Below are 27845 nucleotides of genomic sequence, written 5' to 3'. Positions count from 1 at the left end.
TAATTTACTAACTGAACTATCCTAATTTGTATGTTTAAAGTACTGGGTTTAAGTTGAATTACTGCGTTACACTTTGAGCATTGATTGCATACTGTCTTTGACCAGTTTAAAGCACATGTAAAAGTTTAAAACTGAAGTTAAAATGTTATATGGTTGAAGCGAAAGTAGTTAAAGTCAAAGCTTATGGTTTAATGTTTAAAGTTAAAACAATTTGGAGAAAGTTTAGAACATTATTCAGAGGTTGAAAGGATGAATTCATGTTTTAACTTTTGCTAAAAGTTAAAACATGTAGAAAGGTTTAAAAACATTGTTTGAAAATACCTGTCTAATTAGATTAACTTCTCAGTTTTAAAGGTTTCCAACCTACTGATGAATTTGAAGATAGACTGAAATGAAACCAACAATGCTTCAAGTTGAAAAATAAGAAGTCGATCAACTGGAAATCGTGAGTTGTCCGTGGGTCCTTTTTGGAGTGGAACTTAAAATGTACTCTTACATTTCAAGCTGCTATGGACATTTTAGTCTGAAATATTTTAGTCATTCTTACATAGCTAAGACTGCTAACACTATAGCAATGCTATCAATATGAATGTTTTAATCTCATTAAATTGATTTTGGGATAGGTAGATATAACTGAAGTGGGCTACCGTCCCTAATCATAAACAAACCACATAAATATGATTTTATAACGCTTTTTATATCGCCTAGATCAGACCTGGGCAAATTAAGGCCTGAGGGCCACATGCTATGTCAACATGGGATAGGTAGATATAACTGAAGTGGGCTACCGTCCCTAATCATAAACAAACCACATAAATATGATTTTATAACGCTTTTTATATCGCCTAGATCAGACCTGGGCAAATTAAGGCCTGAGGGCCACATGCTATGTCAACATGGGATAGGTAGATATAACTGAAGTGGGCTACCGTCCCTAATCATAAACAAACCACATAAGATTTTATAACGCTTTTTATATCGCCTAGATCAGACCTGGGCAAATTAAGACCTGGGGGCCACATGCTATGTCAATTTAACATGGGATAGGTAGATATAATTCAAGTGGGCTACCGTCCCTAGTCATAAACAAACCACATAAATAAGATTTTATAACACTTTTTATATCGCCTAGATCAAACCTGGGCAAATTAAGGCCTGGGGGCCACATGCTATGTCGACTTAACATGCTATGCATGTTAAGTTTTTCAATCTGGCCTGCCGGACCTTCCCAAATAAATATTTTTTAGATCTTAAAGATGGAAAGTGTAGCTGCCATTATGATGTGCAGTCAGGTTTTCTAATGACCATAAGTCTTCAACTATAGTAAGTCATTCAATGGTTGGAATCTGCGCTTTTGCATTATATACTAGTTACTATGGTAATCGAATTAGTTACTATAGTAATCAGTTACTATGGTTATCTAAGTCACAGCAGATCAGACGAGGCACCAAGCAGTGTGGGTGGGGAGCGTTTCCACCGAGTGTTTCCAGAGCCTGAAATGTAGGTGTCAAAGACAGACGTGGAAGGAGATTTAACAACACGGTTCTAAAGCTTAGTGATGTATCAGATATATCAGATAATAGGTGGTTTATTTTTTTACCCTTCGTGTTCTTGTTTTGCTGTTTGTTGCATTTTTGTTGCGTTTCGCTTGATTGTAAAATATGTCAATAGAGAGAGGGGATGATGTACATATGTTGTCAATATTCAGTGTTTTATCGTTCATAATTAATATCGTAAATCCCACATTCTTTATTTTCATGTACATTCTGGGTGTTTCAGTCAGTAAAAAAACATAAAATTCCGTTTTTGTTTTTTAAGGCGCTCTGTCGGAAAGTTTTTAGCTTTCAATCAGACATTATTGCGGGGTTTTATGTTATTGTTCCTAAATAAATATACCGGCCCCCGATATATATTTGGCCCCCGAGTCCAAATAATTGCCCAGGCCTGGCCTAGATACTCAAAGTTCTCACAAAAAAGTGAGAACTCCACATTCACACGCGGCTGGTGGTAAACTACATTTGTAGCCACAGCTGCCCTGGTAGACCGAAGGAAGCATGGCTGCCAATTTGCGCCTACGACCCCTCCGACCACCACCAATGTGGTTAAGGGTGAAGTGTCTTGCCCAAGGACACAACGGCAGTGACTTGAATGGCAATAGACTAATATCGATACTGGTACCCTCAAGTTGCTGGCATGGCCGTTCTACCTGCCATGTCGTCGCCTTGTATTAGTACTGAGAATGGATGAAAAAAAAAACATGGCGAAATGATATCTTTCTTGAGAATTGTACAAATAAACATACGCAGGGGTACTCTAGAGCGCATGTATTTTAATGTAAGAAAATATACGGTATATTTTCAATCCATTCTGAATTAAATAGGAACAGGTTTTAAAACTTAATTATGCTAATTAAAGGCCTACTGAAACGAGATTTTCTTATTCAAACGGGGATAGCAGGTCTAGTCTATGTGTCATAATTAAACATTTCGCGATATCGCCATATCTTTTGCTGAAAGGATTTAGTAGAGAACATCCACGATAAAGTTTGCAACTTTTGGTCGCTACTAAAAAAGCCTTGCCTGTACCGGAAGTAGCAGACGATGTGCGCGTGATGTCACTGGTGTGATGGCTCCTTACATCGTTTATAATGTGAGCCTCCAGCATCAAGAGCTATTCGGACCGGGAAAGCGACGATTTCCCCATTAATTTGAGCGAGGGTGTAAGATTTGTGGATGAGGAAAGTTAGACTGAAGCACAAAAAAAAGGAAAAAGCGGCGGCAGTGTGAGCGTTTCAAATGTAATTAGACACATTTACTAGGATAATTCTGGGCTTCACGGTGGCAGAGGGGTTAGTGCGTCTGCCTCACAATACGAAGGTCCTGCAGTCCTGGGTTCAAATCCAGGCTCGGGATCTTTCTGTGTGGAGTTTGCATGTTCTCCCCGTGACTGCGTGGGTTCCCTCCGGGTACTCCGGCTTCCTCCCACTTCCAAAGACATGCACCTGTGGATAGGTTGATTGGCAACACTAAATTGGCCCTAGTGTGTGAATGTTGTCTGTCTATCTGTGTTGGCCCTGCGATGAGGTGGGGACTTGTCCAAGGTGTACCCCGCCTTCCGCCCGATTGTAGCTGAGATAGGCGCCAGCGCCCCCCGCGACTCCGAAAGGGAATAAGCGGTAGAAAATGGATGGATTCTGTAAGATCCCTTATCTGCTTATTGTTTTAATAGTGTTTTAGTGAGATTGTAAACTCGTACCTCAAAGTCGGATGGCTGCGGTGAACGCCAGTGTCTCTCAGAGAAGCCGAAGAGCCAAGCTCACAGCTGCCTTTTTTGACAGCTGCTGCAGGAGGAAGTCCCATAATCCACTGATGTCTCCGGTAAGACTCGACTTAATATCACAATTTTCCCAACCAAAAACTTGCTGGTTTACGTAGATCAGGGGTGCGCATTACGTCGATCGCGATCGACTGGTCGATCTCGGAGGGTGTGTCAGTCGATCTCAAGCCAGGCATTAAAAAATAGACATAAAAATGAGCAATCATCAATCATACCAAGACTTGACTTTCCTCAGTTGTTTGACATTCTCTGCACCCGAGGATCTTGTGAGATGACGCTGGCTGCTGCGAGCTCATATTTAAGAAAAAAATCACTAACAGGGCGGACGCAGAGAAACACATTTTATTTCTAGAGACTCCGTACCTACTGTCAAAACTCTAAAGACCGACTGCACAGTTCCTGTCTTCACCATAAAAGACCTGTTTCATCCTGCCTGTGCTAACAAAATAAGAGTCTCAGAAAGCTAGCTTGCACAAGCTAGCAAGCTACGGAGTTTGATGCCAATGTATTTCTCCCCCGCCCTCAGCGACCGCTTTCTCACTTGCTTGCCCACCCGCACACTCACTGACGTCACTCACCTGCTGCCAGACATTAAAGGGCCACACACATATGCTACTCTCATAACAAAGTGTTGAAAAACCAGTATGCAAGTTGGACAAATGAGATGCCAAATCCAACCACTTTCATGTGGTATTGGACAGAAAGGAGGACTTTTTTTCTCCTCCATTTGAAAATGCGGACGTTATCAGCACCACTGTCTAATTCCAATCAATGCAAGTCATCAGAATCAGGTAATACACCAACTTATATTCTTGTCTTCATGAAAGAAAGGAATCTATGTGTGTTACACATGCTTGTATTATCATTAAACACCATTAACTTAACAAAAATGTATCTTTCATAAATAAATAAATATAAATTATAAATAGGAATGAGGTAGATCTCCTCGACTTGGTCAATTGAAAAGTAGCTCGCCTGCAGAAAAAGTGTGAGCGCCCCTGACGTAGACAAACATGTTCGCTTGACCGCTCTGTGTTAAAGCTTCACAACAAACAAAGAAACGGAGGGTGTGTCTCAGTTGCTAAAGGCAGCTGCAATCCACCGCTTTCCACCAACAGCATTCTAATTTGACGTCTCCATTATTAATTAAAGGGTGGAGTGCCATCTCCGGGTTGGGGAGGAGACCCTGCCCCAAGTGGAGGAGTTCAAGTACCTAGGAGTCTTGTTCACGAGTGAGGGAAGAGTGGATCGTGAGATCGACAGGCGGATCGGTGCGGCGTCTTCAGTAATGCGGACGTTGTACCGATCCGTTGTGGTGAAGAAGGAGCTGAGCCGGAAGGCAAAGCTCTCCATTTACCGGTCGATCTACGTTCCCATCCTCACCTATGGTCATGAGCTTTGGGTCATGACCGAAAGGATAAGATCACGGGTACAAGCGGCCCAAATGAGTTTCCAGGTCTCTCCCTTAGAGATAGGGTGAGAAGCTCTGCCATCCGGGAGGAACTCAAAGTAAAGCCGCTGCTCCTCCACATGGAGAGGAGCCAGATGAGGTGGTTCGGGCATCTGGTCAGGATGCCACCCGAACGCCTCCCTAGGGAGGTGTTTAGGGCACGTCCAGCTGGTAGGAGGCCACGGGGAAGACCCAGGACACGTTGGGAAGACTATGTCTCCCGGCTGGCCTGGGAACGCCTCGGGATCCCCCGGGAAGAGCTAGACGAAGTGGCTGGGGAGAGGGAAGTCTGGGCTTCCCTGCTTAGGCTGTTGCCCCCGCGACCCGACCTCGGATAAGCGGAAGAAGATGGATGGATGGATGGCATTATTAATTGAACAAATTGCAAAAGATTCAGCAACACAGTTGTCCAAATGACTGTGTAATTACGCGATGAAAAGAGACTACTTTTAGCCGCAAGTGGTGCTGGGCTAATATGTCACAAACACGCGTCATCATTCCGTGACGTTTTCAACAAGAAACTCCGCGGGAAACTTAAAATTGCAATTTAGTAAACTAAAAAGGCCGTATTGGCATGTGTTGCAATGTTAATATTTCATCATTGATATATAAACTATCAGACTGCGTGGTCGGTAGTAGTGGCTTTCAGTAGGACTTTAAAGGTATTTTAGAATATTTTTTTTCTAATTAACTGAATATTGTCAAGCGTGTTTGCTGTCTAAGGTAGTCATGGGAAGTGAAGTGTGAAGTGAATTATATTTATATAGCGCTTTTCTCTAGTGACTCAAAGCGCTTTACATAGTCAAACCCAATATCTTAGTTACATTTTAACCGGTGTGGGTGGCACTGGGAGCAGGTGGGTAAAGTGTCTTGCCCGAGGACACAACGGCAGTGACTAGGATGGCGGAAGCGGGAATTGAACCTGCAACCCTCAAGTTGCTGGCACGGCCGCTCTACCAACCGAGCTACACCCATGTGCAACTTCACTCTGGTATAACTGCTCCCAGCATCCCGAGTTCAGAAGATCCAGGGAAAATATGCCATAAATATTGATAACGAATCAGTTTATTACTTGATCTTCTTCATTGGTAAACCGAGCAAACCTGATTTTAGTGTGGGCTTCAAACCTTTTCTCCTTTGCCGCCCGGTGGCCCAGTATCCCCGACTTCTCCCGGGTAGCCATCTTTTCCCTTGTAGAGACCAAAAAAAATATATATTTTGTTCCCTTATAAAGTTCACCAACAAAAACCAAACAAAGTTGACTTGACTCACTTTGTCGCCTGGTTCCCCTTTGCAACCAGGAGCTCCAATATGGCCAATCTTACCCTGTAGATAGCACCACAGTTTATTAAACATTAAGTACACCCACAGAGTTTGATAACATCCTTTTATTAAAAAAAAAACCTTTCTCATCAGATTGTACAAGATGACCTTTTTAGGTATAGGTCTTAAGCTCACCTTCTGTCCATCAGTTCCGTTCCTGCCCGGTATGCCAAACAACCCCTGATCATTTGGAGATGACATGATGTGAATGTTCCCTCCTGTATTTGACTTATTACAGCACCGCCATTCAAAACTACCTTTGCTCCGCTTCCTCCTATTTCACCCTGTTGATAGTAAAAAAAATATATAAATGACAACATTTCGAAAAATTATGAGGTGGGCACGAAAAACTGTCTCACCTTGTCACCTTTCCATCCGACCACTCCCTATGTCAAAGCACAACAAGGAATGGTTTTGAGATGAAAACAATGTCGATACACTTATCAGTAGATCAGAATTCCTCAGCTAACCTTTGGTCCAGGACGTCCAATCGGACCCTCGATGCCAGGATCGCCCTGTTTTTACAAAAGTTATATTTAAAGTCTTTGTCCCCAAAGGATGATTCTGGATCTGCACAACCTTCTTACCTGTCTTCCTGTTGTGCCTTTTACCCCAGGATGACCTCTGTTTCCTTTTAGACCCTGAATATAATACGAAATACACCAAAATATTAAAACTGTAACACACTTGGACATGGTAATACATTGTTAGAGTTTGTGTAGCCTGTATAGACTCCCTTTTTAGACCAGTTGATCTGCCGTTTCTTTTCTTTTTCTTCTATGTCCCACTCTCCCTTGTGGAGGGGGTCCGGTCCGATCCGGTGGCCATGTACTGCTTGCCTGTGTATCGGCTGGGGACATCTCTGCGCTGCTGATCAGCCTCCGCTTGGGATGGTTTCCTGCTGGCTCCGCTGTGAACGGGACTCTCACTGCTGTGTTGGATCCGCTTTGGACTGGACTCTCGCGACTGTGTTGGATCCATTATGGATTGAACTTTCACAGTATCATGTTCTCATATGTTCTCATAGTCATCAGTATCACAGTATCATGTTCTCATAGTCATCATTGTCACCAATGTCCCACTGGGTGTGAGTTTTCCTTGCCCTTATGTGGGCCTACCGAGGATGTCGTAGTGGTTTGTGCAGCCCTTTGAGACACTAGTGATTTAGGGCTATATAAGTAAATATTGATTGATTGATTGATATACCACTTACCCTTTCATCCCAATGCAGCTTAGACTGGCTAAGCTGTCCATACTCAACCTTCATAACCCAAACATTTTATCCAAACAAACTCAACCTATCTCAACTTAGCTAGTCTATCTCATCCATCAGAATCGTAGCCATATCATCCGTCGTCAATTCTACCATGCAATCAGTTGAAGGTTATCAATCAATGTTTACTTCTATAGCCCTAAATCACTAGTGTCTCAAAGGGCTGCACAAACCACGACGACATCCTCGGTAGGCCCACATAAGGGCAAGGAAAACTCACACCCAGTGGGACGTCGGTGACAATGATGACTATGAGAACCTTGGAGAGGAGGAAAGCAATGGATGTCGAGCGGGTCTAACATGATACTGTGAAAGTTCAATCCATAATGGATCCAACACAGTCGCGAGAGTCCAGTCCAAAGCGGATCCAACACAGCAGCGAGAGTCCCGTTCACAGCGGAGCCAGCAGGAAACCATCCCAAGCGGAGGCGGATACACAGGCAAGCAGTACATGGCCACCGGATCGGACCGGACCCCCTCCACAAGGGAGAGTGGGACATAGGAGAAAAAGAAAAGAAACGGCAGATCAACTGGTCTAAAAAGGGAGTCTATTTAAAGGCTAGAGTATACAAATGAGTTTTAAGGTGAGACTTAAATGCTTATACTGAGGTGGCATCTCGAACTGTTACCGGGAGGGCATTCCAGAGTACTGGAGCCCGAAATGGAAACGCTCTATAGCCCGCAGACTTTTTTTGGGCTTTGGGAATCGCTAATAAGCCGGAGTCCTTTGAACGCAGATTTCTTGCCGGGACATATGGTACAATACAATCGGCAAGATAGGATGGAGCTAGACCGTGTAGTATTTTATACGTAAGTAGTAAAACCTTAAAGTCACATCTTAAGTGCACAGGAAGCCAGTGCTGGTGAGCCAGTATAGGTATATATGTATGTATATATGTGAAGTGAATTATATTTATATAGCACTTTTCTCTAGAGACTCAAAGCGCTTTACATAGTGAAACCCAATATCTAAGTTACATTTAAACCAGTGTGGGTGGCACTGGGAGCAGGTGGCTAAAGTGTCTTGCCCAAGGACACAACGGCAGTGACTAGGATGGCGGAAGCGGGAATCGAACCTGCAACCCTTAAGTTGCTAGCACGGCCGCTCTACCAACCGAGCTATTTATATGTATATAAAGGTATATACAGTATAGGTATATATGTATGTATATGTGTATATAAAGGTATATACAGTATAGGTATATATGTATGTATATATGTATATAAAGGTATATACAGTATAGGTATATATGTATGTGTATATGTATATAAAGGTATATACAGTATAGGTATATATGTATGTATATATGTATATAAAGGTATATACAGTACAGGTATATATGTATGTATAGGTATATACAGTATAGGTATATATGTATGTATATATGTATATAAAGGTATATACAGTACAGGTATATATGTATGTATATACAGTATAGGTATATATGTATGTATATATGTATATAAAGGTATATACAGTACAGGCGTAATGTGATCAAACTTTCTTGTTCTTGTCAAAAGTCTAGCAGCCGCATTTTGTACCAACTGTAATCTTTTAATGCTAGACATGGGGAGACCCGAAAGCTTACCCATGCTTCATCCCATTGGAACTATTTCATCCCAACCCAATTCAAGGAATCCTGTCCATCCCAACTGAACCAATTGGATCAATCCCAGCGTTGCTATTTGACCACATTTTCCAAACCGTGCAATTCTTCCCAAACCAACCCTCCATTACCATTCCATCTCAACTCCAACCGTACAAACCCTCTCACCCAGGGTTGTCAAACCCAAATACAGAGTGGGCCAAAATTCTAAACTGAACAAAGCCGAGGGCCAAAGTTGAACAACTTAACCTTTTTAATAGGGACCCAAACAAGTTTTGCATTGAATATTGAACAAGCAAGGCTTATATAACTTTATAGTCACATATCAATCAATCAATGTTTACTTATATAGCCCTAAATCACTAGTGTCTCAAAGGGCTGCACAAACCACCACGACATCCTCGGTAGGCCCACATAAGGGCAAGGAAAACTCACACCCAGTGGGACGTCGGTGACAATGATGACTATGAGAACCTTGGAGAGGAGGAAAGCAATGGATGTCGAGCGGGTCTAACATGATACTGTGAAAGTTCAATCCATAATGGATCCAACACAGTCGCGAGAGTCCAGTCCAAAGCGGATCCAACACAGCAGGGAGAGTCCCGTTCATAGCGGAGCCAGCAGGAAACCATCCCAAGCGGAGGCGGATCAGCAGCGCAGAGATGTCCCCAGCCGAAACACAGGCAAGCAGTACATGGCCACCGGATCGGACCGGACCCCCTCCACAAGGGAGAGTGGGACATAGAAGGAAAAGAAAAGAAACGGCAGATCAACTGGTCTAAAAAGGGAGTCTATTTAAAGGCTAGAGTATACAAATGAGTTTTAAGGTGAGACTTAAATGCTTCTACATACAAAATCGAGTTTTCTCTGTAGCGGGGGTGTATATTGTAGCGTCCCAGAAGAGTTAGTGCGGCAAGGGGTTCTGGGTATTTGTTCTGTTGTGTTTATGTTGTGTTACAGTGCGGATGTTCTCCCGAAATGTTTGTCATTCTTGTGTGGTGTAACAGTGTTAATGTTGTTTATACGGCCACCTTCAGTGTGACTTGTATGGCTGTTGACCAAGTATGCGTCGCATTCACTTGTGTGTGTGTAGAAGCCGCATATATTACGTGACTGGGCCAGCACGCTGTTTGTATGGAGGAAAAGTGGACGTGACGACAGGTTGTGGAGGACGCTAAAATCAGTACCTTTAAGGCACGCCCCCAATATTGTTATTCGGGAGAATGGTTGCCCCGGGAGATTTTCGTGATTCTCCTGGAAAGATTGGGAGGGTTGGCAAGTATGAGAATTAGCGTTGAATGCGGTGATACAGCAGCACCGCCACTGTATAATACCGGCGGGCCAGCTCTAATGTTAATTTATTATTGCCTCAAGGGCCAAATGAAATTTCACAGGGGCCAGAGTTTGACACCCATGCTCTATCCCAACCAAGTGCTTTCAAACCCAACCAAGCCATAAAACTCCATCCCAACCTTAAGAACTGAAGCCATCCTAATTGAAGGTGTAGCATCCATCCAAACACAACCATGACATCCCAACTGAATCTACACGATCCATTCTTCTCTTACTTTCGGTCCTTGAGGCCCTCGTGGTCCAGGTTTCCCAGGGGCTTTGATGCATTCTTGTTGGTAGCACTACAAAAGTATTGTTGGAGGAAAAACAAAATAAGATTTTATTCGAACGACAAAAACATTAAATACCTTTCAGACAGAGGTTCTTACCTCTGCATAGGCACGACAAAAACATTAAATACCTTTCAGACAGAGGTTCTTACCTCTTCATAGGCTTGGTATTTCTGCAAGGAAAAGATTTAGGTGAGTGAAAGATACACACCAGCGTGACGGTAGCATCAATAAATGTATATGTAACATTCAAGACAGAATATAGAAAAGGTTCCAGATCACCATGGCTTTTATAATACGATCAATAGATTCTGTCTTTATTTTCGGTCTGCCGTCGACGATCTCCACGGCTAAATAGTCGTTGCGGTAAACTTCTGCAGGCGAGCTGGCAATCTCCTTCATTCCAGTCTCATCGATGGACCTGGACGCCGCCACTGAGAAAACGCGAATCCCCTGCTCGCGAGCCTTCTCTGCCGTCACCTTGATCCCACCGCAAGGACTTCCTGTCACGTGGCCGTCAGTGATGACCACAGAGAAGAGTGCGGCTTTTATTCCCCAATAGTCCTGAGTCATGTGATAGGTCATATTTTGAAGGGCACAGTCGATGTGGGTGCCTTTGCCCAGGTATCGAATGCCACTGAGGCTCCTGACGAAGCTCTCTCTTGTGGCAAACTGGCTGAAGACCACCTGCGTCTGGGAGAAGTGCAGGCCTCCGATGGACCAACTGATGTGGACCTGACCCTGGTACTCTTCATCCCGCAGCCTCTGGACAAAATTCCGCATGAACTCTTTGATGTTTTCCACCAGTATACCAGGCGGGGACTCCTGCAGGGCAATGGTCTCGGAGGTGTCGATGGTGAAGAACAGCTTGATGGGACAGTTGATTATCCTACCTGGGGTGAATAAATGTGGACTTTATTATATTCAATACATCCTTTCTACACCAGCCTTCAGTCTATACAACAATCACAACTCACTGTCACAACCTTCTGGTTTTAGAATTTTATCTGCAGTGTCTCCTGGCAATGGAAATGGCCGGGGCCCACGAGGAGTCAGTTCTTGAGGCACAGCCGCATAGACCATGTACAGTAAGATGAACCCTGGTAGATGAATTATTGCCATTTTCCTGGAATATCACCACCCCCTTCCTTGTTAAGTAAGACAGAGAAGAAGTCAGTTCAGTTGTGGAAGGCATCACTTTACACACAAGAACCAGATGTCAAACAGGTCGGTCTTTGCAAAAGATGTTGCCAAAGCAACCAGGGATGTTTATCATTGTTTGAAACATCCCTGAACAAGTAGATCAACTTGAAATGATGGCTAAAGCTTATCACTGTTCTGTTTCCTGTTAAATTCTCTAAATCATTACAGTGGACAAGCGTAGAAACAACAAAATGACAAGTTATTCTTTTAAGGGAAGAATGTCTGCAACGTGTGCTTTTTTTTTATCTAAAGTCAGAACATTTTGAGGGAGTAAATATTCCATATTTGGGTCTTATTGAGCCATGTTCCAAACCTCCACACTGATCGGACAAACAACTTAGGAAAAACATTAAAGGGGAATCTGAAACCGGCACTACTTTAAAATGGTGTTTTGATTAGAAAAGAGTGATGTGTGCTGGGAAATAGAATCTTCAAACACTGACTTTACAGCCAGCTCCATAAATTCCAACTAGAAAACATTGCTGAACCTTTATTAAAAATGCTTTTGCAACAAACAATATTCAAAACTGTCTTGTAAACGTATTTTACAAATTACACACAAAACCATTATTTACTCACATAGTACAACACTGAAAATTACTTTCACTGTTACTACATCCATCCATCCATTTTTCTACCGCTTGTCCCTTCTGGAGTCGCGGGGGGGGGGGGGCTGGAGCCTATCTCAGCTGCATCCGGGCGGAAGTCGGAGTACACCCTGGACAAGTCGCCACCTCATCGCAGGCCCAACACAGAGACAGACAACATTCACACTCCTATTCCTATCTTGCTGATTGTATTGTACCATATGTCCCGGCAAGAAATCTGCGTTCAAAAGACTTATTAGTGATTCCCAAAGCCCCAAAAAAGTCTGCGGGCTATAGAGCGTTTTCATTTCGGGCTCCAGTACTCTGGAATGCCCTCCCGGTAACAGTTCGAGATGCCACCTCAGTAGAAGCATTTAAGTCTCACCTTAAAACTCATCTGTATACACTAGCCTTTAAATAGACTCCCTTTTTAGACCAGTTGATCTGCCGTTTCTTTTCTTTTTCTCCTATGTCCCCCCCCTCCCTTGTGGAGGGGGTCCGGTCCGATGACCATGGATGAAGTACTGGCTGTCCAGAGTCGAGACCCAGGATGGACCGCTCGCCTGTGTATCGGTTGGGGACATCTCTATGCCGCTGATCCGCCTCCGCTTGAGATGGTTTCCTGTGGACGGGACTCTCGTTGCTGTCTTGGATCCGCTTGAACTGAACTCTCGCGGCTGTGTTGGAGCCACTATGGATTTAGATTTTAATCAACATTAATGATAGTATAAACTACAATGTTGATTCAAGAGTGATGTATTTTTTCAAGACATTGGTCTTAAAGTGTTTTTTTAAATACTACACGGTCTAGCTCCATCCTATCTTGCCGATTGTATTGTACCATATGTCCCGGCAAGAAATCTGCGTTCAAAAGACTCCGGCTTATTAGTGATTCCCAAAGCCCAAAAAAAGTCTGCGGGCTATAGAGCGTTTTCCGTTCGGGCTCCAGTACTCTGGAATGCCCTCCTGGTAAAAGTTCGAGATGCTACCTCAGTAGAAGCATTTAAGTCTCACCTTAAAACTCGTTTGTATACTCTAGCCTTTAAATAGACTGCCTTTTTAGACCAGTTGATCTGCCGTTTCTTTTCTTTTTCTTCTATGTCCCACTCTCCCTTGTGGAGGGGGTCCGGTCCGATCCGATCCGGTGGCCATGGACTGCTTGCCTGTGTATCGGCTGGGGACATCTCTGCGCTGCTGATCCGCCTCCGCTTGGGATGGTTTCCTGCTGGCTCCGCTGTGAACGGGACTCTCGCTGCTGTGTTGGATCCGCTTTGGATTGGATTGGACTGGACTCTCGCGACTGTGTTGGATCCATTATGGATTGAACTTTCACAGTATCATGTTAGACCCGCTCGACATCCATTGCTTTCCTCCTCTCCAAGGTTCTCATAGTCATCATTGTCACCGACGTCCCACTGGGTGTGAGTTTTCCTTGCCCTTATGTGGGCCTACTGAGGATGTCGTGGTGGTTTGTGCAGCCCTTTGAGACACTAGTGATTTAGGGCTATATAAGTAAACATTGATAGATTGATTGATTGATATTCCACACAAGGGCCAATTTAGTATAGCCAATCATCTTTGGAGGTGGGAGGAAGCCGGAGTACCCGGAGGGAACCCACGCAGTCACGGGGAGAACATGCACTCTTGAGATACTTCAAAGATCACACTGTTTACTTTAGAGCAGGGGTCTCAAACTCAATTCACCTGGGGGCCACTGGATGCAGAGTCTGGGTGAGGCTGGGCCGCAAGAAAATATTTCTTTAAAAAAAAATGTTGCCTACTCCTCAGCATGTCTAGTTGTATAATGACGTTTCAAATTGTATTCCTTGTGCACCGCAACTTAGTTCAAAAAAGAAATATTGCACCTTCCGCTTTTCCTGGAAAGCGGAAGGTGCAGCTAACCTTTTCTTCACTGCAGGCTTTGAAAAAGACATGTCAAGGGTTGTGGAATATATTTATAATTAGCCGACGCACGGAGAATACCGCATTTCTCGGAGTATAAGTCGCTCCGGAGTATAAGTCGCACCTGCCGAAAATGCATAATAAAGAAAGAAAAAAACATAAGTCGCACCGGAGTATGAGTCGCATTTTTGGGGGGAAATTTATTTGATAAAACCCAACACCAAGAATAGACATTTGATAGGCACGTTATATCAATCAATCAATGTTTATTTATATAGCCCTAAATCACAAATGTCTCAAAGGACTGTACAAACCACTATGACATCCTTGGAAGAACCCACATAAGGGCAAGGAAAACTCACACCCAGTGGGATTGATGACTATGAGAACCTTGGAGAGGACCTCATATGTGGGTAACCCCCCCCCCCCCCCCCCCCCCCTGTGAACACAGCCGCGAGAGTTCAGTTCAAAGCGGATCCAAGACAGCAGCGAGAGTCCCGTCCACAGGAAACCATCCCAAGCGGAGTCGCATCAGCAGCATAGAGATGTCCCCAACCGATACACAGGCGAGCGGTCCATCCTGGGTCTCGACTCTGGACAGCCAGTACTTCATCCATGGTCATCGGACCGGACCCCCTCCTCAAGGGAGGAGGGGACAGAGGAGAAAAAGAAGCGGCAGATCAACTGGTCTAAAGAGGAGGTCTATTTAAAGGCTAGAGTATACAAATGAGTTTTAAGGTGAGACTTAAATGCTTCTATATGAGGCATAAATAACCAACTGAGAAGGTGCCTGGTATGTTAACCTAACATATGGCGACTTGTCCAGGGTGTACCCCGCCTTCCGCCCGATTGTAGCTGAGATAGGCGCCAGCGCCCCCCGCGACTCCAAAAGGGAATAAGCGGTAGAAAATGGATGGATGGATTATGGTAAGAGTCATTCAAATAACTATAACATATAGAACATGCTATATGTTTACCAAACAATCTGTCACTCCTAATCCATAAATCCCATGAAATCTTATACGTCTAGTCTCTTACGTGAATGAGCTAAATAATATTATTTGATATTTTACCGTAATGTGTTAATAATTTCACACATAAGTCGCTCCTGAGTATAAATCGCACTCCTGGCCAAACTATGAAAAAAACTGCGACTTGTAGTCCGAAAAATGCGGTAAAGATTATTTCCGCATTGTGTGTTCCGCTTTTCCTCTCTACAGCAACAGGGAGGTCGGCGGATAATAACCGGGAAAGTACCGGGATATCCATCCATCCATTTTCTACCGCTTATTCCCTTTTGGGGTCACGGGGGGCGCTGGCGCCTATCTCAGCTACAATCGGGCGGAAGGCGGCGTTCACCCTGGACAAGTCGCCACCTCATCACAGGGCCAACACAGATAAACATTCACACACTAGGGACCATTTAGTGTTGCCAATCAACCTATCCCCAGGTGCATGTCTTTGGAAGTGGGAGGGGCCTATCCCCAGGTGCATGTCTTTGGAAGTGGGAGGGGCCTATCCCCAGGTGCATGTCTTTGGAGGTGGGAGGGGCCTATCCCCAGGTGCATGTTTTTGGAGGTGGGAGGGGCCTATCCCCAGGTGCATGTTTTTGGAGGTGGGAGGGGCCTATCCCCAGGTGCATGTTTTTGGAGGTGGGAGGAGCCTATCCCCAGGTGCATGTTTTTGGAGGTGGGAGGAGCCTATCCCCAGGTGCATGTTTTTGGAGGTGGGAGGGGCCTATCCCCAGGTGCATGTTTTTGGAGGTGGGAGGAGCCTATCCCCAGGTGCATGTTTTTGAAGGTGGGAGGAGCCTATCCCCAGGTGCATGTTTTTGGAGGTGGGAGGAGCCTATCCCCAGGTGCATGTTTTTGAAGGTGGGAGGAGCCTATCCCCAGGTGCATGTTTTTGGAGGTGGGAGGAGCCTATCCCCAGGTGCATGTCTTTGGAGGTGGGAGGGGCCTATCCCCAGGTGCATGTCTTTGGAGGTGGGAGGGGCCTATCCCCAGGTGCATGTTTTTGGAGGTGGGAGGAGCCTATTCCCAGGTGCATGTCTTTGGAGGTGGGAGGGGCCTATCCCCAGGTGCATGTCTTTGGAGGTGGGAGGAAGCCGGAGTACCCGGAGGGAACCCACGCAGTCACGGGGAGAACATGCAAACTCCACACAGAAAGATCCCGAGCTTGGATTTGAACCCAGGACTGCAGGAACTTCGTATTGTGAGGCAGACGCACTAACCCCTCTGCCCCCGTGAAGCCCAGTATCGGGATAGCGAGCGCAAAAAAGTGTTATCCGGCGTCATATAGGAATATATGTAGTGTTCATCGTGTGAGGCAATGCAAATTCCATCCATTTTCTACCGCTTATTCCCTTTCGGGGTCACGGGGGGCGCTGGCGCCTATCTCAGCTACAATCGGGCGGAAGGCAGAGTACACCCTGGACAAGTCGCCACCTCATCGCAGGGCGCAATGCAAATTAACAATAAAAAACAAGTAAGGTTTTGAATTGGTCCAGGTTATCGGGGACTGTTATTACTGACGGACAGGTGTGGCGGTGTGACTGCAGCCAGGCATGTAAGAAAACCCTGGTCTCCATGGCAATGTTTCTGTCGCTTTCACTCATTTGCCGCTTTTCCACTAATGCAGGGGTAGGCAACCCAGAATTTTGAAAGAGCCATTTTGGACCCAAATAACACAACGCTGTCAAGCGCCATTCTTATAAAACTCGCGGGCCGCACTTACATTAAACTTTCTTATTAAGGTGGGGGACGCAAAATAACGTCTGGCGGGCCGCAAGTCTGAGGTCCCTGCTTTAGAGAGGCATTCATGTAACGCTGGTCTGAGGGATTCTTTCGATACTCAAACATAATCTACTCACTTTAAATCTACAAAATCTAATTAAAAAAGATGCATCCTCCTGATAACCAATTTTTATTTGGTCAGAATTACAGATTTGGGGATAAGAAATAGCTCTGTTTCGCAAAACACACATGTCCACTGCAGAGGAACCAGGTTCTTGGGAGGAAATCGTAGGTAGTATTAGTATAAATGTTGTTAAAGGTCTACTGAAAGCCACTACTAGCGACCACGCAGTCTGATAGTTTATATATCAATGATGAAATATTAACATTGCAACACATGCCAATACGGCCGCTTTAGTTTACTAAATTGCAATTTTAAATTTCCCGCGAAGTATCCTGTTGAAAACGTTGCGGAATGATGATGTGTGCGCGTGACGTCACCGGTTGTAGCGGACATGTTCTTCCAGCCAGATCCAAGCTATAAGTAGTCTGCTTTAATCGCATAATTACACAGTATCCTGGACATCTGTGTTGCTGAATCTTTTGCAATTTGTTCAATTAATAATGGAGACGTCAAAGAAGAAAGATGTAGGCGGGAATTGGTGTATTGCGGCCGCCTTTAGCAACACAAACACAGCCGGTGTTTCCTTGTTTACATTCCCGAAGGTGAAGCTTAACTCCCGGTCAAGCGAACATGGTTACCTACCACATGTCAACCGGCAGGTTTCGGGGAGAAAATTGTGCTAATAAGTCGGCTCTTACCGTAGACATGAGCGGAACGTGCGTCCCCCTGCAGCTGCGGACTATCTCCTCCCACCGGAGACACTGGCGGTCGCCACACCCTTCCGACTTTCAGGCACCGTATAATCTCACTAAAACACTAATAACACAATAAAGGGATTTTCCAGAATTATCCTAGTAAATGCGTCTAATAACATCTGAATCGCTCCCACTGCTATCGCCTTTTTTGTTATTTAAATTTTTAATTTTTTTTTCTAGTCCTTCACTCTCACTATCCTCATCCACGAATCTTTCATCCTCGCTCAAATTAATGGGGAAATCGTCGCTTTCTCGGTCCGAATCGCTCTCGCTGCTGGTGGCCATGATTGTAAACAATGTTCAGATGTGAGGAGCGCCACAACCCGTGATGTCACACGCACATCGTCTGCTACTTCCGGTACAGGCAAGGCTTTTTTATTAGCCACCAAAAGCTGCAAACTTTATCGTCTATGTTCTCTACTAAATCCTCTCAGCTAAAATATGGCAATATCGCGAAATGATCAAGTATGACACATAGAATGGACCTGCTATCCCCGTTTAAATAAGAACATCTCATTTCAGTAGGCCTTTAAATCTATCCATTTTCTACCGCTTATTCCCTTTGGGGTCACGGGGGGCGCTGGCGCCTATCTCAGCTACAATCAGGCGGAAGGCGGGGTACACCCAGGACAAGTCGCAAGCTCATCACAGGGCCAACACAGATAGACAGACAACATTCACACGCACATTCACACACTAGGGACCATTTAGTGTTGCCAATCAACCTATCCCCAGGTGCATGTCTTTGGAAGTGGGAGGAAGCCGGAGGGAACCCACGCAGTCACGGGGAGAACATGCAAACTCCACACAGAAAGAACCAGAGCCCGGGATTGAACCCAGGACTACTCAGGGCCTTCATATTGTGAGGCAGACCCCTGTACCACTGTTAATTCTGCAATAATAAACATAGTTCTTTTTATGACCGCTTTTTATCAAAACTAGTCATCATTAACTTAGTTTTAAAATTCCGGTGGTGTGTTTGACTTAGTAATAAATGTAACACAAAGTTAACAATGGTAGGTAGTTTTTAAAATACCCCCCCATGATGTGTCAATATGATAAAAATATACTGTTATAGCTCAAATAAAAAGTTACTTACTCACCCAAAGTGTCTTTCACACGCCACTCACTCGGGGAAATTCCAGCAGCTTCCTCAAAGTGTAAACAAGATCTTCATCTTATTTGGTGAGCTCCGTTTCGGGGCCAGTTGCCGGTCGAGGGGCCACCCAATGTATTGTATGGATGCATGCGTGGCCGCGCCTTGGGGAGACCAGAGGGATGGATCGCTCAGCCTCCATAACAGAAATGCAATAGTGAGGGATCGGGGGAGGAGGTGGGGGGGAGGGGGGGGGGGTGTCCAGAATAAATAGTTAGTCTGCAATGGTGTTCTGTGGACCCAAGAAGTGTTTGACGGACAAACACAGCAGCTGCAGTCTGTCTTCTCCCTACATGGAGAGCCTTACTGTGTGTTTATACTGCACCGACATTAAGGCTGGACACAACACATTCATCTGTGCTGAGAATGAACAATGCACTTCATTGCCTCACATGCACACTCAGGGCAGAATGCAGGGGATTTAGGTTTGTAAAAACCCCATTTCCATATGAGTTGGGAAATTGTGTTAGATGTAAATATAAACAGAATACAATGATTTGCAAATCTTTTTCAACCCATATTCAGTTGAATATGCTACAAAGACAATAAATTTCATGTTGAAACTCATAAACTTTATTTATTTTTTCGCAAACAAAAATTAACTTAGAATTTCATGGCTGCAACACGTGCCAAAGTAGTTGGGAAAGGGCATGTTCACCACTGTGTTACATCACCTTTTCTTTTAACAACACTCAATAAACGTTTGGGAACTGAGGAAACTAATTGTTGAAGCTTTGAAAGTGGAATTCTTTCCCATTCTTGTTTTATGTAGAGCAGGGGTCGGGAACTTTTTTGGCTGAGTGAGCCATACAAGCCAAATATTTTTAAAAGTATTTCCGTGAGACCCATATAATTTTTTTTAACACTGAATATAACCAAATGTGTGCATTTTAAAGTACGACCAACATGTTTAGAGTATTAATAAGTCTCTTATTCTTTTTAATAACATTGTTATTCGGAAGCCAACCAAAAATAAATATAATACTCCTAACCATTAATGCGACTTCTTGAACAGGTGGGGCAGAAAACGGATGGATGGATTAAATGCATGAGAATGTTTTATATTTGGAACATTATTTTTAACACTGTGATTACCAGCAGGATTATTCATTACTTATCGTGTTAAGCAATGTCAGCTAAGATTTATCTGAGAGCCAGATGCAGTCATCAAAAGAGCCACATCTGGCTCTAGAGCCATAGATTCCCTACCCCTGATGTAGAGCTTTAGTCGTTCAACAGTCCGGGGTCTTCGTTGTCGTATTTTACGCTTCATAATGCGCCACACATTTTCGATGGGAGACAGGTCTGGACTGCAGGCGGGCCAGGAAAGTACCCGTACTCTTTTACTACAAAGCCACGCTGTTGTAACACGTGGCTTGGCATTTGTTTGCTGAAATAAACAGGGGCGTCCATGATAACATTGCTCGGATGACAACATATGTTGTTCCAAAACCTGTATGTACCTTTCAGCATTAATGGTGCCTTCACAGATGTGTAAGTTACCCATGCCTTGGGCACTAATGCACCCCCATACCATCACAGATGCTGGCTTTTCAACTTTGCATCTATAACAATCCGGATGGTTATTTTCCTCTTTGTTCTGTAGGACACCACGTCCACAGTTTCCAAATATAATTTGAAATGTGGACTCCTCAGACCACAGAACACTTTAGCACTTTGCATCAGTCCATCTTAGATGAGCTCGGGCACAGCAAAGCCAGCGGCGTTTCTGGATGTTGTTGATAAATGGCTTTCGCTTTGCATAGCAGAGTTTTAACTTGCACTTACAGATGTAGCAACCAACTGTAGTTACTGACAATGTTTTTTTGAAGTGTTCCTGAGCCCATGTGGTGATATCCTTTACACACTGTCTGTTTTTGATGCAGTGCCGCCTGAGGCATCAAAGGTCCGTAATATCATCGCTTACGTGCAGTGATTTCTCCAGATTCTCTGAACCTTTTGATGATTTTACGGACCGTAGATGGTAAAATCCCTAAATTCCTTGCAATAGCTCGTTGAGAAATGTTGTTATAGAACTGTTCGACAAATTGGTAAGGCTAGCCCCATTCTTGTTTGTGAATTACTTAGCATTTCATGGAAGCTGCTTTTACACCCAATCATGGCACCCACCTGTTCCCAATTAGCCTGCACACCTGTGGGATGTTCCAAATAAGTGTTGGATGAGCATTCCTCAACTTTATCAGTATTTATTGCCACCTTTCCCAACTTCTTTTTCACGTGTGCTTGCATCAAATTTTAAAGTTAATGATTTGCAAAAAAAACAAACGTTTATCAGCTTTAACTTCAAATATGTTGTCTTTGTAGCATATTCAACTGAATATGGGTTGAAAATGATTTGCAAATCATTGTATTCTGTTTATATTTACATCTAACACAATTTCCCAACTCATATGGAAACGGGGTTTGTAGTTGGAAGCAGTTTTTCCCCTTTGGAAATATCGGAATTAGAAATAATCAGGCAATGTTTACAAATGTAACATAACTGTTATACAGAGTGAACCATTCTTAGCAGTAATGATTAATACAAATGTGAGTCACCGCACAAAAAGACTTCATCTCACTTGTTCAATAATGGTTGCACAATAACTTTTATTGTTTAACCAATTACCTCACCTCATTTGCCGCTCTGATGCCTTATCGCTCTTTAGTATAGTTATAGTCATTTTTATTTTTCCTCTTTCCCTTGCATTCCCTGGTTGTACTTTGTGCTTGCTTTTGGGAAAAGATGTTCCAACAACTAAATAAACCAACAAAAGCTCCGAATATAGTCCAAAACCAGTGAAGTTGGCACGTTGTGTAAATCATACATAAAAACACAAGGATTTGCTAATTCCTTTCAACCTACAAACCCCGTTTCCATATGAGTTGGGAAATTGTTAGATGTAAATATAAACAGAATACAATGATTTGCACATCATTTTCAACCCATATTCAGTTAAATATGCTACAAAGACAACATATTTGATTTTTGCAAATAATCATTAACTTTAGAATTTGATGCCAGAAACACGTGACAAAGAAGTTGGGAAAGGTGGCAATAAATACTGATAAAGTTGAGGAATGCTCATCAAACACTTATTTGGAACACCCCACAGGTGTGCAGGCTAATTGGGAACAGGTGGGTGCCATGATTGGGTATAAAAACAGCTTCCCAAAAAAATGCTCAGTCTTTCACAAGAAAGGATGGGGCGAGGTACACCCCTTTGTCCACAACTGCGTGAGCAAATAGTCAAACAGTTTAAGAACAACGTTTCTCAAAGTGCAATTGCAAGAAATTTAGGGATTTCAACATCTACGCTCCATAATATCATCAAAAGGTTCAGAGAATCTGGAGAAATCACTCCACGTAAGCGGCATGGCCGGAAACCAACATTGAATGACCGTGACCTTCCATCCCCTAGACGACACTGTATCAAAAACCGACATCAATCTCTAAAGGATATCACCACATGGGCTCAGGAACACTTCAGAAAACCACTGTCACTAAATACAGTTCGTCGCTACATCTGTAAATGCAAGTTAAAGCTCTACTATGCAAAGCGAAAGCCATTTATCAACATCCAGAAACGCCGCCCGCTTCTGTGGGCCTCAAATCATCTAAGATGGACTGATGCAAAGTGGAAAAGTGTTCTGTGGTCTGGCGAGTCCACATTTCAAATTGTTTTTGGAAATATTCGACCAAACAGGAAGCGAACCATCCAGACTGTTATCGACGCAAAGTTGAAAAGCCAGCATGTGTGATGGTATGGGGGTGCATTAGTGCCCAAGGCATGGGTAACTTACACATCTGTGAAGGCACCATTAATGCTGAAAGGTACATACAGGTTTTGGAACAACATATGCTGCCATCTAAGCGCCGTGTTTTTCATGGACGCCCCTGCTTATTTCAGCAAGACAATGCCAAGCCACATTCAGCACGTGTTATAACAGCATGGCTTCGTAAAAAAAAGAGTACAGGTACTTTTCTGGCCCGCCTGCAGTCCAGACTTATCTCCTCACGAAAATTTGGGGCGCATTATGCAACGTAAAATACGACAACGGAGACCCCGGACTGTTGAACGACTGAAGCTCTACATAAAACAAGAATGGGAAAGAATTCCACTTTCAAAGCTTCAACAATTAGTTTCCTCGGTTCCCAAACGTTCATTGAGTGTTGTTAAAAGAAAAAGTGATGTAACACAGTGGTGAACATGCCCTTTCCCAACTACTTTGGCACGTGTTGCAGCCATGAAATTCTAAGTTAATTATTTGCAAAATCAAATATCTTGTCTTTGTAGAGCATTCAACTGAATATGGGTTGAAAAGTATTTGCAAATCATTTTATTCCGTTTATATTTACATCCAACACAATTTCCCAACTCATATGGAAACGGGGTTTGTAATAAATCAGTCTATCAATCAATGTTTATTTATATAGCCCTAAATCACAAATGTCTCAAAGGACTGCACAAACCACTACGACTATGATATCCTCGGAAGAACCCACTTAAGGGCAAGGAAAACTCACACCCAGTGGGACGCCAGTGACAATGATGACTATGAGAACCTTGGAGAGGACCTCAAATGTGGGCAACCCCCCCCCCCCTCTAGGGGACCGAAAGCAATGGATGTCGAGCAGGTCTAACATGATACTGTGAAAGTTCAATCCATAGTGGCTCCAACACAGCCGCGAGAGTTCAGTTCAAAGCGGATCTAACACAGCAGCGAGAGTCCCGTCCACAGGAAACCATCCCAAGCGGAGGCGGATCAGCAGCGTAGAGATGTCCCCAACTGATACACAGACTCTGGACAGCCAGTACTTCATCCATGGTCATCGGACCGGACCCCCTCCACACGGGAGGGGGGGACATAGGAGAACAGGAAACCATCCCAAGCGGAGGCGGATCAGCAGCGTAGAGATGTCCCCAACTGATACACAGACTCTGGACAGCCAGTACTTCATCCATGGTCATCGGACCGGACCCCCTCCACACGGGAGGGGGGGACATAGGAGAAAAAGAAAAGAAGCGGCAGATCAACTGGTCCAAAAAGGTCTATTTAAAGGCTAGAGTATACAAATGAGTTGTAAGGTGAGACTTAAATGCATCATTACAAACACAAAAAGATGGGAAATGCATTAATGATTACAATGGCTCTGACATTAAATCGCTCACAATGCACCGTGCAATAACGACCTTCATTTTAGTTTTACACCTGTTTTAAAAACCTCCACTTTGGCGTCATTACCGTCCAATTTATAGACTCACAAGTTTGCAACTGTCATGCATCACATGGAAATGCCCTTGAGGCACAATGAATGTCCCGTGGTCATAAATTGCAGCAGCCTCTGTGTTAACGAAAAGAAAAAGGGTGTAAAGAAAGATTGAAAGTGCTGTCAGAGAGCTGCCTTCTCCCACACTTTTTAAATCTCCCTGAAATGTCATCGACAGCGGTGCCGACATGTAAGCAGTGACCCCTCAGTGACCCCTGCAATGCGCACCCTGCACACCAACCACCAGAGGGGACGAGCTCCTAAAGAAAAAAAAAAGGTGATGTAGCATGATTTGCCATAATAGGACATTCTCGACACCTCTCGTAAGACATTTTTACTGTTTGTTAGATCCCTTGTCGTCACTTATCTCTCGATTTATGCTTGTTTGGTTTGGACGGACTCCACTATCAATCTCCAAAACAAAGATATGCAGCTCCTCCACGAGCACGGTGAGTTATGTTAGTTATGCTAATATCCAGCTTTTATCCCAAAGCGTCGAAGAATTCAAAATGCCACAAGCCGAATGCAGTTTATCCACTTTGAAGTGCTCGGGGAGCCCGTTTTGGTCCGTTTTCTGTGGCTTAGAGCGTGCAAGGGGTAAGAAGAGCTCGGTAATTAAATAACTACATTTACAAGCTTCGGGCTTCGCATCGCTGATTGCATTAGCAGAATTACTGGGAATAGGAAAGGCTTTCAAATGAAATACAGTACCAGTAAGTCACTCTGCAGAGAGTGAGTAGATCATGGGTGTCAAACTCTGGCCCGCGGGCTAAAGTTGGCCCAGCGTGTATTTTAATTTGGCCCTTGAGGCAATATCAAATTAACATTAGAGCTGGCCCGCCGGTGTTATAACACAGCATTCACCGCTAATACTCATACTTACCAACCCTCACGATTTTCCCGGGAGACTCCCGGATTTCAGTGCCCTTGCCGGCAACAATTCTCCCGAATTTCTCTCGATTTCCACCTAAGCAACATGATTGGGGACGTGCCTTAAAGGCACTGCATTCAACGTCCTCTGCAAACCGTCGTCCCGTCCGCTTTTTCTCCATACAAACATTACTATATACCAGGGGTGCCCACACTTTTTCTGCAGGCGAGCTACTTTTCAATTGACCAACTCGAGGGGATCTACCTCATTTATATATATCATTTATATTTATTTATTTATGAAAAAGCCTTTTTAGTAAACAAGTTAAATGTGTTTAATGATAATACAAGCATGTGTAACACATATAGATGTCTTTCTTTCACAAAGACAAGAATATAAGTTGGTGTATTACCTGATTCTGATGACTTGCATTGATTGGAATCAGACAGTAATGATGATAACGCCCACATTTTCAAATGGAGGAGAAAAAAAGTTGTCCTTTCTGTACAATACCACATGAAAGTGGTTGGTTTTTGGCATCTAATTCATCCAGCTTCCATACACTTTACAGGAAAAACATTGGCGGCAAATTCCGTAGCTTGCTTGATTGACATTCACGGCACCCGAGGGTCTTGTGAGATGACGCTGGCTGCTGCCAGTTCATTATTATGAAAAAATGACAGAGAGGAAGGCGAGAAACACTTTTTATTTCAACAGACTTTCGCGCCGTCCCTTCCGTCAAAACTCTAAAGGCCGACTGCACATTTCCTATCTTCACAATAAAAGCCCTGCTTCATGCTGCCTGCGCTAACAAAATAAGAGTCTCGGACTTGTGCACGCCAGCTTTCTGAGGGATCGCTTGTGCACGCCAGTTTTCCGAGACTCTGTATTTAGTTAGCGCAGGCAGCATGAAGCAGGGCTTTTATTGTGAAGATAGGAAATGTGCAGTCGGCCTTTAGAGTTTTGACGGAAGGTACGGCGCGAGAGTCTGTTGAAATAAAAAGTGTTTCTCGCCTTCCTCTCGGTCATATCTTCATAATAATGATCTTGCAGCAGCCAGCGTCATCTCACAAGACCCTCCGGTACCGTGAATGTCATTTAAGTGACGTCTTGGTGAAGATTGATGATCACTCATTTTTAGGTCTATTTTTTTTAAAAGCCTGGCTGGAGATCGACTGACACACCCTCCGCGGTCGACTGGTAGCTCACGATCGACGTAATGGGGACCCCTGCTATATGCGGACTTTACACACAAACAAGTGAATGCAACGCATACTTGGTCAACCGCTATACAGGTATAAACAACTTTAACACTGTTACAAATATGCGCCACACTGAGAACCCACCCCAAACAAGAATGACAACCACATTTAGGGAGAATATCCACACCGTAACTCAACATAAACAGAACAAATACCCAGAATCCCTTGCAGCACTAACTCTTCCGGGATGCTACAATATTTGAAAATCGATTTTGCATGTCACTAAAGTTATATAAGCCTTGCTTGTTCAATATTCAATGCAAAACTTGTTTGGGTCCCTATTAAAAGGTTAATTTGTTCAACCTTGGCCCGCGGCTTTGTTCAGTCTAAAATTTTGGCCCACTCTGTATTTGAGTTTGACACCCCTGGAGTAGATGAAGTGTTGCATCCCATTATACGGCAGTGAACTTCTTTTCACGTTTGTATTATCCTAAAGACTGAACTGCCTTCAGCAGGGCTCCCTGGTCACGTCCTGAAACACAACACTTAAGTCATGTGCCAACAATAGGCTGACCATATTCTGATATATCCCAAAAAGGGGACACATATATGCATGCTGCCCGCCTTGGTACACATATGTGTGTCCTCTTTTTGGAAAACATGAGGCCGCAAATCAGATGACACAACTACCAAGTCGATCGACTTGGTAGTTGTGTCATCTGATTTGCGGCCTCATGTTTTGGACACTCGGGTGAAGAGAGGGGCGGAGCTTTCTACCGATCACCACCTGGTGGTGAGTTGGCTGCGATGGTGGGGGAGGATGCCGGACAGACCCGGCAGGCCCAAACGCATTGTGAGGGTCTGCTGGGAACGTCTGGCAGTGTCTCCTGTCAGAGAAAGTTTCAATTCCCACCTCCGGAAGAACTTTGAACATGTCACGAGGGAGGTGCTGGACATTGAGTCCGAGTGGGCCATGTTTCGAACCTCTATTGTCGAGGCGGATGATTGGAGCTGTGGCCGCAAGGTAGTTGGTGCTTGTCGTGGTGGTAATCCTAGAACCAGCTGGTGGACACCAGCAGTGAGGGATGCCGTCAAGCTGAAGGTGTCCTATCGGGTTCTTTTGGCTCATAGGACTCCGGAGGCAGCAGACAGGTACCGGCAGGCCAAGCGGTGTGCAGCTTCAGCGGTCGCGGAGGCAAAAACTCGGACATGGGAGGAGTTAGGGGTAGCCATGGAAAGCCGCCGCCTCAGGAAGGGGAAGCGGTGCACTGTCTACACCGTGAATGGTGCGGATGGTGTTCTGCTGACCTCAACTGCGGATGATGTGGATAGGTGGAAGGAATACTTCGAAGACCTCCTCAATCCCACCAACACGTCTTGCTACGAGGAAGCAGTGCCTGGGGGATCTGTGGTGGGCTCTCCTATCT

General features: G+C 44.2%; 1 protein-coding gene and 1 long non-coding RNA gene across 4 annotated transcripts in view; one reads left to right on the top strand and one right to left on the bottom strand.

The window, feature by feature from the left end:
- Positions 1 to 19243, bottom strand: part of LOC133538460 (collagen alpha-2(VI) chain-like) — a 45892-nt gene extending 26649 nt beyond the window's left edge. Inside the window, exons 1-12 of one of the 3 annotated variants that reach the window (XM_061880097.1) lie at positions 19017 to 19243; positions 11589 to 11759; positions 10894 to 11504; positions 10764 to 10784; positions 10558 to 10623; positions 6697 to 6750; positions 6580 to 6624; positions 6469 to 6495; positions 6367 to 6393; positions 6245 to 6289; positions 6059 to 6112; positions 5914 to 5976 (exon numbers count right to left, since the gene is read on the bottom strand). In XM_061880097.1, coding sequence (XP_061736081.1) covers positions 5914 to 5976; positions 6059 to 6112; positions 6245 to 6289; positions 6367 to 6393; positions 6469 to 6495; positions 6580 to 6624; positions 6697 to 6750; positions 10558 to 10623; positions 10764 to 10784; positions 10894 to 11504; positions 11589 to 11733 — 1158 coding nt within the window. In that variant the 5' untranslated portion in view covers positions 11734 to 11759; positions 19017 to 19243. The remainder of the gene's footprint in view (positions 1 to 5913; positions 5977 to 6058; positions 6113 to 6244; positions 6290 to 6366; positions 6394 to 6468; positions 6496 to 6579; positions 6625 to 6696; positions 6751 to 10557; positions 10624 to 10763; positions 10785 to 10893; positions 11505 to 11588; positions 11760 to 19016) is intronic. The other 2 variants (XM_061880095.1, XM_061880098.1) reach the window with 2 other exon arrangements.
- On the top strand, positions 346 to 12316 carry LOC133538462 (uncharacterized). Its single transcript, XR_009803003.1, has 3 exons — positions 346 to 445; positions 10992 to 11509; positions 11611 to 12316. It is a non-coding gene; the product is annotated as an uncharacterized LOC133538462 (long non-coding RNA).
- Positions 19244 to 27845: the final 8602 nt, after the last annotated feature.

This window comes from Nerophis ophidion, linkage group LG19 (assembly GCF_033978795.1).
Source record: "Nerophis ophidion isolate RoL-2023_Sa linkage group LG19, RoL_Noph_v1.0, whole genome shotgun sequence".
NCBI lineage: Eukaryota > Metazoa > Chordata > Actinopteri > Syngnathiformes > Syngnathidae > Nerophis > Nerophis ophidion.
Note: the sequence above shows the minus strand (reverse complement) of the source record. Positions and strands in the feature narration are given on the sequence as shown.